The following is a 20,907-nucleotide window of genomic DNA, read 5'->3' on the forward strand; positions in this document are numbered from 1 at the left end:
TGCCAAACGTTGCTATATTATGTTAAGTCATGTCTCTGTCAGAATATAAACGCTCCTATTGCTTTTGTTCTTTAAAGTTTTTGGAAAACAGGTCATCTGACCTCAAGCTTCCAGAAAAGTCCCCTTTAAACACACCATTGGATGCAAGAGAGTTCCCACAGAAACGTGATGGAAATAAAAGTATTATAGCAATATGTGACTCAAAATGACACACTGTGATGATGTCACTATAGCAATTAAGTCGAGTCTATACAGTACATATCTCCTCTGTTACTGGAATAGACTGTAATGGAAATATTACAGGAACGGTAATGTAACACAAGGTCAGTGTCACTGCAGATAGTCCCTACAGCCATACTTTATTCAAATGGTAGAGTTCTAATTAAAAAACAAATGATTATGGCCTGCTTTCATATTGACTTACAGGTCTTGTCATATATAAGTAATAGAACACAACAAAAGTTATTCATGTTTTCTGACACTTGGTTTCAAAGCATTTTCAAGTATTTTTCTTTGGCTTTGAATATTCATGACTTAAACTGTAAAGTCTTGTTAAGAATATAACGATCCAAACCTCAGCTAATCAGGACTGTGTAGGCGTGCTTTATTAGATGTACTGACAGTTGCCTGGCAAAGCATTTTCCTTTCAAATGTTTAAAAACTGTGAAATGCTTGCTGTTGGGGGGAATTGTTGTGTCTCTGTAAATTATAGTGTTGTCTAGACCTGCTCTATCTGTAAAGTGTGTTGAGTGTCTGTTATAATTTGACACTAGAAATAAAAGAAAATGAAACTGAATTGATTGAGGCATGGATCCAACGCATGCCATTATCTGTCTCCAGCTTTGCCCTGCCCACTAAAAACCCAGTGAGAAAATCAAGAACAAAGACAGATATGCACACACCTGTCATGTAAAATAAACCAAACGCTTCTTCGTAGAAAATGGTATGTGTTCACAAAAGGACCTGTTGCTCATAGCAACAAGCTTAAGGAGAAACTAGGTTTTCAGGGCCCTTAAAGCTTTAGTGTGTAACTTTTTGATATCCGTTACATTCAAGCCATTGCCAAATGAGTTGCTACAAAGCTAATTAAGCCTATCAGCTCCACACAACTCTCTCTGTATCTCTCAGTGTGACTATGTTCAGGAGATTGTGTCATCCGGCGACTTTCGCGCGCAGAAACCGGAGTGAAGGTAATGGACCTCTTCTGAAGAGTCCATCATGTTTTTTTAATCCTCCATGTCCTCCTTAGCTACTAGCAACTGTGTGGAGGAGGGTGGCGTGCGCGATCACGAAAGGCTTATATCGTGTGGACACACTGATAGTTTTGTTGTCATTACTTAGAATTCCTCATGGGGGAGACAGAAACTACGCACTAGAGCTTTAAGATGTGTTTAAATCATTATTGTTTGTGAACAACAGTGAGTTTTTATAAAGAATTTAAAAAAAATGCTAAAATTACTCCGTGCGTTCCATGAAATATGAGAATATACCTGAATGTTTGTCAAAAAGGAATCTGATTGGTCCTTGTAATAATGTCATAACTGAACTTGTAGGACTTTCATCATATCAAATCATATAAAAGATTTACAATCATACCCTACTTCAGAATATTCTGTCTTTTTAATGCGCACTCATTTAAAAAAAAAAAGTTTTGTAGCACGTGATGTTTGAAGTTTTACTGTTCAAAGAGCAGTTCCCGTGGCGGCCGCTGCAGCGCCCTCCTCCTCTCTGCGGAGTCCTACACGGAGATTTGGAGCGGGGAGGCGTGGAGGAGGGAGGGGGTGTGTTCTACTGATTGTATGAGAGGAGGGTGGCGGAGAGAGAGAGAGAGAGAGAGAGAGCGCCATAGAAAAGAGGGAGAGAGGAATTCACTCCTGTTTAAATGGAAATCTAGAGCGCAGAGAGGAAAAAGAACGCAGACAGAGAAACCAAGAAAGAGAGCAGATCAACAAAAAAATAAAAAAGTGGAGACAGATTTATTTTACGCACGGGGAAAAAAAAACAGCAAACGAGTAGAAGAAAGAAAAGGAGGGAAAAAAAGGCATCAGATTTGTTTTCCTCTAAATGTGGCTTTTTTTACTCTCACGATTCAAAGAGGATTCCAGTTGAATTGAGCCGCTCGGGAGGGATTGATGGTGTCTTTTCGGGGAAGCAGAGCCGAGGGGAGGAATCTGAATGCGCTCGGCTGAACCATGCCAGCCCTGTGGATCATAACTTTGGCCATCACTTTTAACCAAGGTGAGAGATGTTTAAACACACTCCGTCTGAACTGGCAACAGCAGAAAGTTTCTTTTAAATGCCCCCCAATTTTCTCTCCCTTTCGCTGTGTGGGTGTCTTACTGTCTGCGCTGCCAGTGCATGTGTTTGTGCGTCTACATGTCTGGCAGCGTGCGCGCGTGCGCGTGCGCGTGTGTAAATGTGTTGTGTTATGTTGTTATAGATGTGTGCAGCCCTGGCTGGACATCACCATTCCAGCCCACGGGCGCTGAAGGGAAAAGAGTCGTGGGGTGTTCAGGGTCTTTCCTCTGCTGGGGGGAAATATGAGGTTTAGAGTGCAGACACAAACGGTCCAGACGCGTTGCGTTCATTTTCCTTCAATTACACGTTCATGAGGAAGATGTGGAGCATCTGCACACGGCATTGCTTTGACGTGACCTTTCAAACGCATGAACAGATAGATTTGGTTGACACAAACACACGCAGTGTGTGTCAAAAGAGGATGTTACAAGCACGCGTACACGCAGGCACGCAGGCACGCACGCACACACACACACACACACACACACACACACACAACACACACACACACACACACACACACACACACACACTGCGCATAGCCAGCCAGCCAGGGGATGATTGATGAGGCGAGGATCCAGTGCACAGTCTGGTCACCGGGCTTTAACATGAGTCACACTGGATCAATTTCCAACACACACGCACGCACGCACACACACACACACACACACACACACACACACACACACACATATGCGGCACGCACGCGCCAGGCACGTGCATTCCTTCAAACCCAAAAGTGTGTGCGTGTGTGTGTGTGATTGTGTGTGTGTGTGTGTGTGTGTGTGATTGTGTCTGTGTGTGCGTGCGTGCATGTAAAGACCAGCGCCAGTGTCCTTCGAGAGAGAGAAACTGCCTGTGTGTTTCTGTGTGTGTGTGTGTGTGTGTGTGTGTGTGAGAGAGAGAGAGACAGACAGAGAGAGAGAGAATAGAGACCAGTGCTTCCCCCTTTTAGCATGCAGGTAGAGTCTGGGTGCTCGTGTCCGCCAGCGCGGGCCCACTGCAAACGTGCAGGTGCCAAGAAAAATTCATATTTTACCGAAAAGACGGAGACATATTCACTGGACTGGAGGAGAGCCCCATTACTAATATTAATGTCCCTATTTATCGATCACCTTGATAGATTGCCCTCTTACTCTGTCTCTCTCTCTGCCCCCCCACACACACACACACACCTCAGTGAGACAGAGGAGGAGTGTGCGTTTGTGGGCAGTCAGGGCTCCAAAGACAGAGGTGATTAATTGAGATGGCCTGATGTGAATAGTTCAACTGTGTGTGTCAGTGTGTGTGTGTGTGTGTGTGTGTGCCTGCTTTAGCACCTGGGTCCCCGGTGCCGCAGGCCGCTGGTGTGATAAACCACAGACGATGATGTGCCCAGACAGACAGTCAGAGGAGCAGAGCTCACCACCTGAGTAGAGTAGAATAGATTATTAATAGTGCTTTATACAATAAGGTCAAATAGAGTGATACACATGGTGGAAAAATGTGCAAAGTCTGCAAAACGTTTGAGCATCGTGGATTGACGAAATGGATGCTTTTGTCTTTCGATGAGAATACAGTAGAATATAACGCATCAGCTTAGATTGTCTACCGTTTGATAAATCTATCTCAATCAATCAATGTTCTGTGGAGCTCAGATTAATTAGGGCTAAAGCTACTGAGTGTATCGGTTGTAGTCGGATAAAAGAGTAGAGAGAGTAAAGTAGATTAGGAAAGTTTGATTATTCTAGCTATAGAGCATCAAACAGAACAAAACAAAGAAGGGCAGAAAGAGAAAAGAACAAGACGGAAATCAGAACAGAACAAAGGAGAACAAAGCAGAGCAGAAGAAACACAGATCAGAACAGAGCAAGGCGAAACCGAACGGGCCATGCAGACCCGAACAAAAGAGATCAGAAGAGAAGGGAACAGGAACAGCACAGTGAAGGAACAGAACAGGAATGAACAAAAAGGAGCAGAAGAAAAGAGAACAGAGCAGAAACAAAACAGAGACCGAACATACCAGCAAACACGATAAACAGAACAGAACAAACCCAACAGAACTAGTCTACGTATATCGACGATGTTTTATTTCCGGGATCGCTCCTTCCCGAGGCTATTTTGCAGAGGCACCGGTTGCTCCGTCCGGTGCTTTGCGCCTCCCAAGACGATTGTGATTGGTTTAAAGAAATGCCAATAAACCAGAGGACGTGTTTTTCTCCCATCCCGGGAATGCTGTGTTGACTAGCCAGACCCTCCTCCGCAGCGGCGTGGAGGAAGGTCTGGCAATGCGAGACTAGAACAGAACCAACAGAGTAAGAGAAGCTGTGAAGCAGGTCACAGTAGAGAAGAGAAAGAGAAAGAGCAGAGAACGGAGCAGAGCAGCGGAGCAGTGTCTCCCGCTGAGCCAGTGTAAGCCTGTAAATGTGAGCTGAGGAAATCCGTCTCCTACATGCAGCAGCTGCAGCCTAATGTGTGTTTTGCCCTGTTCGGAGTCTTCCAGGTGTCTTGTGCCTGCTCTCCTCTGCCGACCGCTCCGACTGTCTCTCTCTGATATACTACTCAGCCCTGGCAACCCAACACAGGCCCACTACATCTCTATGTGTTTGACCGCGCGTGTGCGGCCCTCTGCAATTACAGTTGGGCCCCTGTATGTGTATGTGTGCGTGTGTGGGTCCGATGCGGCGTGTTGACACTGTGATCCGACACTGCGCTGCCAGCACACAGGCTGTTTCCCAGAGTCGATTCTTGAACAGCACTTTTGCCTGAGCTGAACATTTTCACAGCCTGGTCATGCAAGCAAAGCAAGCAAGCAAGCAAGCAAAGCAAGCAAAGCAATTCTTGCACTGCAAGCACCTGTCCCATCTATTGCTCTCTCTCTTTCACACACACACACACACACACACACACACACACACACACACACACACACACACACACACACACACACACACACACACATAGACTTTCTTTTTCTCCCTTTTCTCCCCCTCCTCCTCCTCCTCCTCCTCCTCCTCCCACTCTTTTCTCTCCCGTCACAAGAATAGAGCACAGGCGCAGATGTAAAGAGACAGGCCAAAAGACAGAGAGATGGAGGCAGAGAGAGACGAAGAAAGGAAGAGACAGCGGGGTTGGGTCCTAATCTGTTGACAAGAGGGGATGTTTGAGGATAAACAGAGGCAGAGCAGGAGTGCTCAGGAAGCACAGAGAGAGAGAGAGAGAGAGAGAGAGAGAGAGAGAGAGAGAGAGAGAGAGAGAGAGAGAGGCTCTGTTGGCTTAAGTCTCTTCAGTCTTCTTCACCAGGAACCCATCTGGACCATCAATGTTTGATGGTTTACATCAGCACAGGTTTACTACCAAACGGGCTCCAGGGGCATTGGAGGATCCTCAGAAAGGTCTCTTAAGATGTAGGAAGAAATGCTAAGCCAAAGGCAACTGAACTTGCTTTTAAATTCTTGAGAACATTTCACCTCTCATCAATAACATCTTCAAGATCTGAAGCAAGTTGCTATTGACTTAGCACTTGTAGATATACCATGACCTGGATGACCACGAGACTTTACTGAGCCCACATTAGTTTATTCCACTTGCTCTAACTTAGTAACGTGACCGATTGAAAGATATTGTTTTTGTTGCATCGCTTTGATCGTTAGGTTTAAGCTCCCCACTTTTACGCCCTCAAACAGTTGTGTAATTCTTTTCTGAATCATCTAAAACCAAAAATACTGTTAGATGAGGGGTCGTGGGTTCAGTCGGAACAGTTTGGGCATTTGCAGCATGCACAGATCTGGAAAAATGCGACTCACTTGCGCGTTTTTTATTTCTGTGTAATGAACCGCTACTTTATTAAACCTCACAAGCACGACCTCATGCAGGAAGTCTTGGACACATTAGTGTCTATATTGGAACATAAGAGTGATTATATAAAGTCTAACTAATTCAGTGATTTTGCCAGAAGATACCTACTGTTGCATGGGTGGATTAACTTGGTTTTCGGCCCCTTGTTGACCTCTATTGACACCCCCTCCCACCACCTCTCTGTGCATTGTGTGTGCACCCTGGGGCTTTTACGTAAGTAGACAAATGAAACTGATATGGGCCATAGAAGCGTAATGTACCTTTTTGTACACTAGTGTGTTTTGAATAGAGCCCTTCTCTCAGGTCATGTTCAGATCAACATTAGCCCTGCATGCCCCCTCTTTTATTTAAATGGACTGTATTTATATAGTGCTATAGTTCTAGTCTTAACGACTACTCTTTTACAAAGTAATCACCGTTCACATATCATAGACTGGTGGCCACCTGCTCATCAGATAAACATTCACACACTGAGGCATCGGGAGCAATTCCGGGTTCAGGATTCCCAAGGACACTTCCACACATAGACGGAGATTTTGGGGGGTATGCAGGGGATATGTCTCCCCCCCCCCAATATTCAGAAGAGGTAGATTTGTCCCCCCTCAAAAAAGTATGAAAGACAACCCACTCCCCAAAACAGGGAAATGTAACCATTTAGGGGGCTCAAAACATGTATAGATCTTTCTTACCTGTAAATAAGTGTTTTCTAACCATTTCAGATGCCCCTAAAGTAGAACATACCATCTTAAGCTTGCAGCACGTCTTTTTTTTTTCTCTCATTCTCCACAAAATGAAGCAGTACAAAGTGCGGTCGCAAAATGTTGAGATCTTTAAACCATCTGACGGGAAACAGTAATAGAAATATAAAGTCTATGTGCTACACAAATTGTTGCATATAAATTAACCAGAATGCAGGAAATGAAGTGTCTGACACTCAAATGTTTTTTGTGAGGGAGTTATAACGTGTCCCACCGTCCTTCCGATTGGTAGACGACCGCTCTACCACCTGACCCACAGCCACAGGCCACACACGTGGATGCAGCAGGGGTGCCAACGCATGCAGAGAACAAACAAATGCAAGCTCATCTGTGAAAGAAATGAGTGAGCGTTTGCTGCAACAAAATGTGACGTCATCCAGCAAAGGAAAAATACAAAAATATGAATCAAGGCCCCAAAAGTTGTTGTTCAACGTACAAAGCTACTGAACACGTTCTTCTTCTTGGTAGATGTTATCAACTGAAACATCACTGATGAGCTTTTCTTGCATGAGCAGCCTCAGGATGAATCAAACCTCCGGCCTTGGTCATTAGTGCCACACTTTACTGATCGTGCCCTCAAATGAAATATAAAAGGTTGACTGACTCTGTTGCTCTAATTGGGTGTAGAGGAAAAAAAAAGATCCACTTCGTTAAAAAACGCTGTACTCTCAAATGAAGATAACAAAGAATGGCATGACACGTCTTGTTTAAGAGCAGAGCGGAGTGTGTTGAGTTTGTCTGTGTGTGTGTCTGTGTGTGTGTGTGTGTGTGTGTGTGTGGGCCTCATCCCACAGCCCTGCGGTAGGCTACCTGACAGATCTGATATCCTTATGGCGAGGGAAGCGTAATCTGAGGCGACAAGAAAACAGCAATTAAAATAAATAAATAAAATAACCACCACAATTAGCCCGCCGCTTAATTCACCATGATGCCCTGATAATCTAGTAATCTGCTAAAGCGACATCTGCAGATTCCCCCTTCCCTCCCCTGCATGGGCCGATGTGTGCGTTGGTGTGTGTGTGTGTGTGTGTGTGTGTGTGTGTGTGTGTGTGTGTGTGGGAGTGAAAGAGTGAAGAGGACGCAGATCCTAACAGAGAGCGTTAACTGGTATTAGGACTGACAGCCGTCTATCTGGCCGATATGTCAGACTGAATGAGAGAGGAGGAGTAGCGGACTGGGAGGAAGAGAAGACATGCCGAGAAGTAGAATAGAAAGTAAAGATAAACTTTATTGTCCCGTAGGAAATTTTTCTTGGGCAAGAAGCGCTGACAACAGCTGCATACAAACACATGCATTATAAATCATACAGTTTGTCACCGACAGTACACTACATGACAATATATAACATGATAGAGGAAGAAGGAGAAGACTTGTTCTTTCATGAAACATCTCCCTTGTAAAAAACACTATTACAGCGAAATTACAACCTATACACCTAAAATCAATCCAGCTTATTCACCCATACACTCACAAACTCTCACTCGCGCATCCACACATGCATATGCTACAACCACCCACTGAGACACTAAAACAACACAGAAAACAAGGAAAAAAACACTCTATTTGCCTTTTCATACACACACAACAACCCAGTCCCCATATCCATATACAATAATCAATACACAGTAAAACATGATATAGCAGTTTCATATAATGCAGCCCCATTATGCCTGTAACAGTTTATATACATATAGACAAGCCCCCCTCCCCACACTGTAAGAAAAAAATCCATAGAAAAACACAATATCACAATAACACAACATCCTGGCAGAAAATGCTTTTCCGTTAAGTTTACGGATATTTCTGTTATTCCAAAAATGGAAAATTCTGTAGATTGAGAAGTAAAAGAGAATAGAAGCAGAGCTGGAGGGAGGAAACATTAATAGAAGAAGAGCACACAAAAAAGAAGAGGAAGGGGGCTTCAGAAGCATAGCTGAGACCAGAGGAATGCAGAAAGGAAAAGAAGAGGAAGAAGCTAATGGTGGTTAAAGAGGAGGGAAAGGAAGGTTGGAGCAAGGGAGCGGGAGGAGTAGATGAGAAGGGAGGAGACGAGTAGACGATAAGGACAAGAGAGAAAATTGGGTAAGAAGGAGGGAAGGAAGGCAGCAGAGAGGCGAGGTCAGAGGTGGGCATCGTTCAAAAAACATTTCGATACAGGTACCGATACAAATACCAGACTTCAATACCAGTTCCTGAACAATACATTTTTTTAAAACATTTTAACAAAAAGAAATTACACATTACGGCACAAATCTTTTTATTTATTTTACCCCCGTCTCTGTGTAACGTAGAGTTGTTCCTGCCTGCCGCTACGAAGTGTTACGTTAAACGGCCAATCATAAACATTATTAGATCTCAGTAGAAGCATGCTGCATGCTGATTGGCTCACTGATGCTGATGAGATTTACTCCTTAGGTATTGAAATTGGGTATTGAATGACGAGGCATTTTTCCATACTGCATACTTTAGAGCCAACACGGTCGGTGACTAAAAAGTATTGAATTCGGTACCCAGCTCTCGATGGGGGGGTGGACACGAAGGGAGGGGGGGGGGGTGAACACGAAGGGATCAAACATTAAATGGAGTGAGGGCAGAAGGAGCCGTGACTCCTCATTTCCACCAACTGCGCTATGTCTGCAGATCGGCTCCGCTGCGTGTCGCCTCCGTGCTCCGCCGTCCTTCAATACCCACCAGGTCCGGATTTGTTGCGCAACGGCTACGGCCATGACTGACAGCTGAAGTCACGAGGACCGCACGATATAACAGGATGTAGTTTCCAGAAACAGAACCACAAAACCAACAACCGTAGCCGTTTCCATCCATTATGACGTTTTCAAGGTGTAGTGCAGGGAAATATGATCCGACGTGAGCACGGTTTATTTTATTTCGAAAATTAACCGGATGTTTTATTTTGTCTGCCGTGTGCTGAATTACTGCGGAGCTCTACGGGGTCCGGCAAAAATAGAAGCTGCCGGAATCGGAACGCAGCCGTTCTGCAGTCAGTGGAAATACACACATTGACTTTAATGGAAACCTAATGGATCCGCAGACGTTCCGCAGTTGATGGAAATTAGCAGTTAGAGAAAGAAAAGAAGGGATAGTGATGGAGGAGGAGAGCAGAATTAGGGAGCAGAGATTTATGTGTGAAGGGCAATGGAGCAAAGGAGTAGGAAAAAAGAGGAACAGTCGAGTTTAGGAGAAAATAGAGGAGTAGATGAGGGAAGGGGAGAAGAAAAGAGGATGAGGGCAGATAAGTAAAGGAGGTCAGTAAAGAGGAGATGAATGGTCAGAGGAGGTGTGGAGACGGATGGAGGAAACACTGGAGGGGAAGGGGAAAAGGAGCAAGAATGGAGGAGAAATGAGACAACAGGATGAGGAGAGGAGAGTAAATAGGGTAGGAAGACATCAGAGGAGTGAAAGAGGAAGATGGAAGGAATTCTGAAGGAGAAGAAAAGAAAAGAGAGTAAAGGAAGAGAGCATAGTTGGGAAGCACAGTTTGGCAAAGGTTGGAGCATAGGAGCAAGAAAAATAGAAAAGTAGATCAGAGGAGATAAAAAAGAGGGTGAGAACCAAGAGATATTTGGAGGAGGAGGATGAGAGCAGAGGAGTGAAATAGGAAGATGAAGGAAATACTGAAGGAGAAAGAAGATAGGAGAGTAAAGGAAGAAAGCAGGGTTGGGGAGCACAGATTTATGTTTGGCAAAGGAAGGAGCAAAGGAGCAGGCTAATAGAAAAGTGGATCAGAGGTGAGAAAAAAAGAGGGTGAGAACTGGGAGATATTTGGAGTAGGAGAAGGACAGAGGAGTGAAAGAGGAAGCTGGAAGAAACACTAAAGGAGAAGAAAAAAAGGAGAGGAACAGAGCAGGGTTGGGGAGCACAGATTGGCAAAGGCTGGAGCAAAGGAGCAGACAAATAGAGAAGAGGATCATAGGAGAGAAAGAAAAAACCGAGTGTGAGAACCAGGAGAAATTTGGAGGAGGAGGATGAGAGCAGAGGAGGGAAAGAGGAAGATGGAAGAAACAATGAAGGAGAAGAAATAAAAGGAGAATAAAGGAGGAACAGAGCAGGGTTGGGGAGCACAGATTGGCAAAGGCTGGAGCAAAGGAGCAGGAAAATAGAGAAGTGGATCATAGGAGAACAAAAAAAGAGGCTGAGAGCAGAGGAGTGAAAGAGGAAGATGAAGGAAATACTGAAGGAGAAAAAAGAAAGGAGAGTAAAGGAAGAGTGCAGGGTTGGGGAGCACAGATTTATGTTTGGCAAAGGATGGAGCAAAGGAGCAGGATAATAGAGAAGAGGATCAGAGGGTAAAGAAGAAAAAAAAACGGTGAGAACCGGGAGAAATTTGGAGGAGGATGAGGGCAGAGGAGTGAAGGAGAAGAAAAGAAATGAGAGTAAAGGAGGAAGAGAGCAGGGTTGGGGAGCACAGATTGGCAAAGGTTGGAGCGAAGGAGTAGAAAAATAGAGAAGAGGATCAGAGGAGAGAAAATAAAAAAGAGGGTGAGAACAGGAGTGAAATGCAGGAGTGAAAATGCAGAGGAGGAGTGGGAGCGAACAGGAGCGAGGGAGGAGGGGAGCAGAGATTTATGTGTGGAGAGGGTTGCAGCGAGGGAGCAGAGGGAACCAGCCAGGCCTGTTATAGATGGGGCTCTCCTGGGAGAGCACGGCCGGGACTTTTCCAGGCATTTCCAGCATATTTCACTGCTGTTCCAAGCAGCACGCTGCAATGCTCAAAGCTCCACCCCCGACAGAGTCCTCAGCTCTAAATAAAGTGGCTCTCTTCTCTCTGCATGAGTATATTCAATAAAAGCGATAAAAGGCCAGAAGTAACCCTTCTTAGCTTTTCTGGAAGGGAAAGTGAGAAACCAAAACTGGCCGTGCTCTCCGAGGAGATGCTTTCAAAGAAATGCAGACATCAAGCATGAGAGCACCTCCCTTTTATATGAGGAAAAAATGTCAACAAAAAAGGGCCGCGAGATCAAATAAACTGTGAGTGTGGAGGTAGTTTATGGTTCTGCTTCTGACTCGCTCTGTTTCTTTGTCTGCCTGTGTTTTCTCCCGCTCGCTCGCTGTCTGAGAGTCTCATGTGTGGATGTGAGCTAGAACAATTGAATGGGCCTCCTACATAAAATCCATTCAGAGACATCTTGAGGATTAAGAATGAGAAATTGTCCGGCGCAGTAAATTAAATCAATCTGATCCATTACAAGATCGCTATCACAAGGTCTTCCCTTTTTTCTTTGCCCTGGATTATGCATGCTGCTCAATATCTGTGCGTGTGTTTGTGTATGTGTGTGTGTGTAATTTCATTATTCCATATATCATGTAACACTGTAACGCAAGTCCCATGTCATCAAAGAAACAATTAAGGGATTACTTGACTGACAGATTGTTCAAACATAATTTTGACAGTTGATTATTAGGGCTGTATATTGGATTTACTGCTTTTACTAAAATGTGTAATAGAGAGCCGTCACATGTACCATGTAACTGCAACATCATCAGTTCAAATCTGGCCGTGGACATTTGTTAAACGTCATCCCCCTCTTTCTCTGCACATTTCTCTGCACATATTTTTGGGGGCATTTTAGGCCTTTATTTTTATAGGACAGCTGAAGACATGAAAGGGGAGAGAGAGGGGGAATGACATGCAGCAAAGGGCCGCAGGTCGGAGTCGACCCCGCAGCCGCTGCGTCGAGGAGTTAACCTCTATATATGGGCGCGCGCTCTATCGGGTCAGCTACCCTGGCGCCCGGCTGCACATTTTCTGTCCATCACAGTACTGTACAACTCGAAAAAGATAAAGGCAAAATTGTAATTGTGTATTTGAAAGAGTATCAGAATCTTGTAAGTACTGAAAGTTGGCATCAAATGTTAAATAATGTTCCTGATTTAAATCAAAATGTTGCCACTTCTAGACTTTTCTATTTTGAAAAAAGCTCTTATATGGCAAATTATTATATAACTTTCATTTCTTTTGTTGATTGAAAATAATTTATTTTTTGTTGGAAAAAGACATTTATATTTCTCAGAGTAACGTATTGAAATTGTAAATATTGTATTGGTACCAAACTAAGGTATCATATATGCACTAGAATAATATCGTTTTCTACATTTTATGTAACTAAAAGTGATTTTTTTTTGCCAAACTAAGCAATTACAACTACAATAAACTCATTATAAAAAACAAATTAATTAAAAGTTGAGATTTGTCAGCTGCAGCCCTAAACCATATCATTCAGTACCACCCTGTATATACTGTACATTACCATAACATTTAAAGTCATTCCTTTCATCCTTGGCAGTTACTAATTCTATTAAGACAGCATATCTTACTCAAACTAAAGCTCTGTTAAAGTTTGTAATATTTATTACTTTCGCTTATGAAAATCCAATGTGTGACGATCATAATCCTAATTTTCAACACCCTACAAACCCAGTATCCACTGGCTCCACTTTCACTTCATTTAACATTTAGCGCCTTCCAATCTTTCCCACAGAGGCTTTCCAAAACTTATTTCTCTTATCAGAAACTGAACTTGTGTAACCAAATGATTTAATTGCGTGGGCGCCTCAACCATGTTTTTTCTTTTTTGAAGTCTTAATATATCCCTCTATCCCGTTCATTTCATTTCCTTTGGTGGATTTTAAACAGTGATAAAAGAAGCAGCAGCGATTTAAAGATGGAGATGGACAACATGATTACGGATGATGAAAGCCGGCATCCATCACCACCCACTCTGTTTGTGTTTCCATCCTCCTTCTGTCTGTCTATCTGCCTGTTCCTCCTCTCTCCCCTCTTATGTTTTAATGTAAGTCGATAACTATCAGCGACTGATAACACCCCGGGCTCCGCTCGGCTTGGCGGGGCTCGATGAGGCGAGGAGAAGGGAAGGCGAGAGCAGGGTTGGGTGAGGTGGTGGGGGTTGGGGTGGGGGTGGAGGGCTGGAGGTGACACTATCTCCCCTCAGTGAAGCCTGATATGCCCGGGTGCAGGGGAGATAAGCGAGCAGCACTCAGCGGTGGCGGTGAAGCGGGACGGTGACGTCACGCTGCTTGTCTCTCGTTCCCGAGGCGCTAGATGAAGTTATGGCGTCACAGGTTGACATTATGTCAGACGGAGATTTGTCATTGTTCTGGAAAGGAGATTAGACTGTGAGTGTGTTTTTCATTGAGGGTGACTCCACATTTTTGGCATAGTCGCACCTGGCAGTGTGTGATATTTTGCTTGGTCATAGAAAAACACAGGTTTAAATAAAACATTAACTATATCTCGGTTCTATTCAAGTGTCCCAGTAAACCACGACACTGTGACAGTAAGCCAGCATGCGCAATATCAGGATTATTATTATTATTATTTGCATCAGTGCTTTTCCTACGGTGAAATGTCTTCCACGAAAAAGGCCTGCTGAATATAGGGGACAAAATCTAGTCATCCCCAAAAGGTGAACCATTCAATTTTAGATCTTGGTTTTCGGTTAATGACGTCTATATCCTCGACGTTCCACTTCCGGGATTGCTCCATTGCCAACGGAAATTCTGCCGGATTTCACTCATTTAGGCCGGATATCCGTTGCCTTGGGCTGCCTTTGTGTTGGCATTCTAAACTTCGGTGGATTTATGAGGACTATGGTTAACTGCTCCTCAGATCTCTGCAGGGTAAATCCAGACAGCTAGCTAGACTATCTGTCCAATCTGAATTTTCTGTTGCACGACTAAAACAACTTTTGAATGCACACGTGTTCCAACAAAACAAGTTCCTTCCCGAGGCTATTTTGCACCAGCACCGTGGCTTTTCCTGGTGCCTACCACTGCCAGGGACGATTGTGATTGGTTTAAAGAAATGCCAATAAACCAGAGCACGTTTTTCTCCCATCCCAGAATGCTGTGTGGGCTAACCAGACCCTCTATGGTTATGATGAATCTCCAAGGAATTAGTGTAGGTCAGTGCAATGTGATAACAAAAATGTGTGTGTCTGTGTGTGTGTGTGTGTGTGTGTGTGTGTGTGTGTGTGTGAGAGAGAGAGTTGTCATGGAAAGAAAGTGTGTGTTTACTTTGTATGTTCCTCAAGAAAGGCATTGTGTTGCACGCACATGTGTGTGTTTGTGTGTGTGTGTGTGTGTGTGTGTGTACGGGAGGGGGGGGGGTTGTGTGTGTGGGGGACTCTCGACTCAGCTAACAGAGACGAATAAAAGAGAGAGACTGTAGGTTTGTGTGTTCGTGTGTGTGTGTGTGTGCTAATCCACAATGTATGGAAAGGGCCAAAGAAAAATAAAAGAGTAGGTCTGCTTGCTTGTGATTGAGGCAAAGCGAGGGACAGAAAGAGAGAGATAAAGAGAGACAGAGAGAGAGAGTGAGAGAGCGAGAGAGAGGCAGGGAAGAGGAGGGGGAGGGCGAGTGAGATGGAGAAAGTGAAAGAGAGAGGAAGCGAAGAAGCAAAAGAGAGCATGTTGGGGAGAGCGAGAGGAAAAGGTAATTTCTTAGCTCTTCTTTTAAATAAGTCTGTTTCTATAGCAACCATCCAACCAGCTGCTGGAGAGAGAGAGAGAGAGAGAGAGAGAGAGAGAGAGAGAGAGAGAGAGAGAGAGAGAGAGAGAGGGGAAAGTGGGGTGCACCAGAGAGACAGAGGGAAAGAAAGAGAGAGAGAGTTACCATAGCAACGGAGCAAGAGTGAGGAATAAGCACTTGGAGAAACTTTAAAAAAACATATAGAGAGAAAATGTAAAAGCCAAGATAAGCAAAGGAAGAGTGAATTTACAGCACTGCAATGAACAGTAATTGGGTAGTGTTGGGCAAGTTAATTAAAAGATTTAATGAAATACTCAAAGTGATTACATTACTTAGAAATGGGAGGTTGTAAAAGTCCTGTTTATTTTCTGCATAAACAATGTAAAGTAAATCCAAGAGTTGGATGGGCATAAAACCATTCATTACAAACGATCAGCCACTGTGAAGGTCAAAGTCAAAAGCCAAAGGGAGAAAGTCAAAGGTCAAAGTCAAAGGTCAAAGTCAAAAGCCAACGGCTAAAAGGAGCAGTTCAATTTACATTTTTAACAAAGATCGGAGCAATAGGTTGATTTAAGAGTTGTTATTTCTGTAAATTGACTTGCATCCACCCGTGCAGCTGTGTTGATCTCATCAGCACTTGCCCCCATTTTTCGGTCACTAGTTGTAATGGTTGTAGCTAGGCAGCCAACCTATGAAGGATTGATGTTCCCATTCTTAATCCCTCCTACAAAGCTCTGAATTGTTTCTCCAACTGCAGAAATGAACACCCCCCTATATGAATTGCGTAACACATAAAAGATGTGGGCAGTGATTCAGAGATCTGGAACCAGGCTAGCTTTGCCATAGTATTTTGTTCCCAAATGCAAAGACAAAACATTCTGAGTTTGCTACAGCTGTGATTTATGACCCTGATGTGCTTCCTCTCTATAGAAATGACAGCTGAGGCTTATGGAAATGTATTATGTAGTGTAGTAGGGCTGTCAATCATTAAATGGTGATTAATCGCACATTTTGTTATCTGTTCTAAATGTACTTTAAAAGGGATATTTTTTAAGTTTGTAATGCTCTCATAAACATGGGAGCGGACAAATATGCTTGCTTTATGCAAATATTTATTTTTATTGCAACAATCAGAAACAATGACAAATACTGTCTGGACTATTCTCCAGAATAACCTCAAAGGGACTGTATAATATAGCATAATATGGCAAACTCAAGCCCATCAAGCAACAACAGATGGGCACATTGACCTGAATGGAACATTGCTTGGTAATTTTTACACAATGTAGTGTCCCACTTTACACTTGTAAAGGTTAACTCCATTGCAAAACTATCCAGCATGGCCTGCCTTTGGGTTCTCTGCATCGGCCGTATGCTTGGCCAGCATGGTATTTGAGACTCAATGTACTCCGGTGGTAACTCAGTTCACATCTACAGTACACGCAAATAAATTTAGTCTTGTGGAGAGAACCATCTGGAAAAGCCTTGTAACTCAATTCACCATTCAAAAGACTGTCTCTTCATGGGGCGGCTGTGGCTCAGGTGGTAGCGTGGTCGCCTACCAATCGGAAGGTTGGTGATTCGTTCCATGGCCCTGCAGTTCCAAATTGCCATCGGAGTGTAAATGTGTGTGAATGTTTATCTGATGAGCAGGTGGCACCTTGTATGGCAGCCTCGGCCACAGTGTATGATGATGTATGTGTGTGAATGGTGAATGGTTTCTGTACTATGTTAAAGTGCTTTGAGTAGGCATTAAGGCATTAACACTATGCGTTTAAAATGACATTGCTGTACTGCTCAGTTAGTTGTACTGGTATTGGTGAGTTTATGAGTCTACGCACCAATCCGATACCACGTAATGTGGCCCTGAAATAAATCTACCAAAAAGTGGTTAATTTATGTTCTTTATGCTTTGTGACTGGCTGTCAAAGTGGATAATAAAAGAAAGTTCTCTGGTATTCATTCTCTGTAATCTCTGTATTTGTTCATGCTTTACAAAGGGTTTAACTTGAGCCAGACCGTACAACAATAATAGCAACCATATCACATCCAAACAGGGATAGTAATATACAGCTGTTAAAAAAATATTGTATATATGTATTTCTTTTTGTAACGGTGGTATTGGATTGGTACTCAGTATCAGCCCATATGCAAGTTCAGGTATCGGAATCGGATATCGAAAAAATTGTATGACCATCTCTACTGCTCAGCACTGTACATGTGAGCTAAAGACAGGGCGAGCAGGGTAATATGGCTGCAGTGTATAGAGCCAGCAGAGAGAGAGAGAGAGAGATATGAGCTGCAGTGATCATAGTGGCTTCGGCTGCACCCTGATTGTCCATTCTCAGCTCTTGACCGCACCTGACCTCCACCGCTGTGTGGAGAGGACGAGTGAGCAATGAGAAACAGAGACAGAGGGAGACGATTGATTGGGAGTCCCTGAGTTCAGACAGCTCTGACCACAGAGACCTCCATCTGTTTCCCCCCAAAGAACTGGAGCTACGTGGTGATCCAAAATAAGAGTCGACATGGGTCATGTGGGGGGAGAGTGTCTAGATTCTTCATCCTACACACACTGATGGTATACTGTAGAAACAGTGTGATCAAACTGAACCACAGTCCTTGGAAAGTCGTTGGATGGTTCGGACCAATCGATTACAATTAAGTATAGGGAATCGCAGCTCACGTATAGCTCTTTAGTGTGCTTGCATAACTGCAGTGTGAAACCAAAACAGATCAAATGTATACAATGTAACAAAAACATGAACCTTTTTCCAGACCTTGGTTATGACTTTCAGGTGTGAAAAGGCCCTTAGTTTAGGGAACATTATATTTTAGGATGAGTTTGGAAACAGAAGTCCACTTAAGCAAAAACATTAACCGGTCATGTCACATACTGTGGTATAGTAACATTTGATGCCTGTAGCGCACACCAGTCAAGTCACACAGACAGAGGAGGTAGTCATGGTACAGTAGCCTGGATTGGCTACTGGGAGTCAACATGATACAATTGCTTGTTTACTGGACTGTTGATGTGCATCAGTGCTGAAAAACAGTACGTTGGCTTATGTAAAAAAATAAAAAATAGATGCATGTGTTGTGATGTGCGTCATATGCCGTCGATGTCTGTTGAACTCCATTTATTCAATGATTGAAAGCTCTCAAGTAGACTTTTTTCTAGTGTATCTTTACTTCCGCCACTTCTATATTGAATAGCATGCTTGCAGGTTGTAGCGACTGAACACTAAAACTGCAAAGTGTAACATTGTTTACTTATGTGTTTATCTGTGTGTTCATGTTCTATCTGCTTCTCCTGGTGAGAGTTTCAACGACAAAAGTGTGAGTAGAAGGGTTAAAGGATCTTTTTCTCAGAAACTTTCTCTTACTCAGTTCTATGTGCTTTTTTTTTACTCAGTTCTGACCTCTGTCAATACAAAAGCTGCTCGATGTGTTCCTGAGTCCTCAATCACTCAAGTCCTAACTCATGCCATTGACTAGAAAATTAAGAGATTTGCTTTGTACACTTACAAATGGATCTAAGAGATTAAAATGAACATTTGGAAACAAGATGCGAGACATATCCAGGTTAACTTGGAGGACAAAAGGGGGAGTGGTGGTGTCCTAGAGGTTAGAGAAGCAAGCTTGGGACGGGGAGGTCGCCGGTTCATTCCCCAGACCGACAAAATCTGGGTGGGGAAAGTGAATGAGCAGCGCTTGTCCCTCCGTCATCACCACCACTGCACAGTGAGGTGTCCTTGAGCAAGGCCCTTAACCCCAACTGCTCCACTGGAGCTGCTCAGTGGCCAGCAGATCAGACTGTGGTTGTACTGGGCAGCTTCCAGGTATGAACATTTAACTTTGTGAACGTGCCTTGTTGTCGTTGCAAATGAGAAGTTGTTCTCAATCGACTTACTTGGATAAATATTTATATATAAATATTTCTTTCATTGTTAGACTTTAATTAGACTTTATTGTCTAGGTATCATCAGGAAAATGTATTTAAAGTATTAAAAGTAAAAGTACTTATTGCTGAAAAATCCTCACATTTTAGAAACTGGAAACGATCCAAACAGGGTGCGAACTACGGGGGAGCTATGGGGAGCTCGGCTCCCCTGAAAACGTGATTTGGGAAATTTTGGGGGGTCTCTAAAAATATTGACAATGTGTCACTTTGACGTGCAATTTCAGTTTTGTGTAACGCGATCATTGTGGATTATAATGTGTAAAATTGCAAAAATATCATTCATTCATGCATGACAGCGATTTAAACCTAAATCACTTCAATGAAGATAACTATACATGCTGTTCGTGTCATGAGCATCAAGGCGTGGTGGCGCTGCGGTGCATATTCAACTCATGTTTAGTACATGTTAACTCAAAGATTCGTAGGAAAAATGTAAACGTTGGAGGCCATTAATCGGCGTACGAAGTCCTTGAAATCCATTCTGCATTAAGCATCATATAGCCATTGCAAAAAGAAAACAAGGCAGTTTAATTAATTTAGGTTTTTACTAAGAAATTGTGTAGCGATGACATTAATAGCGTGACTGATTCACCTGCTGCAAGCCCTGTTGGCACACCTCTCGCCGGGAGATAATAAAAGAAAATGGGCTCCCCCAAAGGCCACGGTATAGTTCGAACACTGGATCCAAACAGTTCTGTCAATCAACTAAGTGTTTAATGGTCTAATCATTTCAGCTGGACTTGTAGGCCGTTATATTGTTGGGTAGTTTAATTTATAATAAAACATTGTATATTATTAACTACATATGTTTTGGGTGCAAGAATCTTGATTTGTAAAGTAACTAGTAACTAAAGCTGTCAGATTAATGTAGTGGAGTAAAAAGTATAATATTTCTCTCTGAAATGTAGCGGAGTAGAAGTAGAAAGTGGCATTGTACTTACATGTATGTACAGTACTTGAGTAAATGTACTTAGTTACATTCCACCACTGTGGTTGAGTGTGTGTGTGTGTGTGGTCCTGTGTAGTTGTGGTTGCGATGCGTGTGATGGCCTTGACATTGAGATCTGAGAGTGTAGGTGTGGGAAGACCGATTCATTTGGCAGCTATGTTGGTTACACGTATGAGTTTGGCCTGGTTTATGACAGAAAGCATGTTGAAGAAACAGGTGGAACAGTAGGAGGAGATGGGGGGGGGGGCGACAGATAGTCCTGTGAGTTTCTGGATGGCTGACAGTCTTTGATGGCTCCTTTTTTGAATGTCCTTTGTGTGCTGGTCGAAAGTGAGTTTGTTGTCTTGTGTGAGTCCAAGGTATCTGATATTTTGATAAGCTGGCTAGCTTGGTTGGCAAGGTAGGCTACATCTGTAATTCATGTTAACTGTGATATTATTGGAATGCTAATTTTGTGTAAAACAGGCTGTATAGCCAACTGTTTAGACTGTCTTTCAGTGTAACTGAATGCTGAACAAGACATTTTTAGGCAACCAATATATTACAATTAACTTTCATAAACTGAAAACACAAACTGTGAAAGGAACAGAGTTTA

General features: G+C 43.3%; 1 protein-coding gene across 2 annotated transcripts in view; it reads left to right on the forward strand.

The window, feature by feature from the left end:
* The first annotated feature begins 1,828 nt into the window (after window positions 1-1,828).
* Window positions 1,829-20,907, forward strand: part of kirrel1b (kirre like nephrin family adhesion molecule 1b) — a 93,440-nt gene continuing 74,361 nt past the window's right edge. For both annotated transcript variants that reach the window (XM_039816142.1, XM_039816143.1), the window contains exon 1: window positions 1,829-2,238. In XM_039816142.1, the coding sequence (XP_039672076.1) occupies window positions 2,193-2,238 (46 nt within the window). In that variant the 5' untranslated portion in view covers window positions 1,829-2,192. The remainder of the gene's footprint in view (window positions 2,239-20,907) is intronic.

This window comes from Perca fluviatilis, chromosome 11 (genome assembly GCF_010015445.1).
Source record: "Perca fluviatilis chromosome 11, GENO_Pfluv_1.0, whole genome shotgun sequence".
In the NCBI taxonomy this organism is placed as follows: Eukaryota; Metazoa; Chordata; class Actinopteri; order Perciformes; family Percidae; genus Perca; species Perca fluviatilis.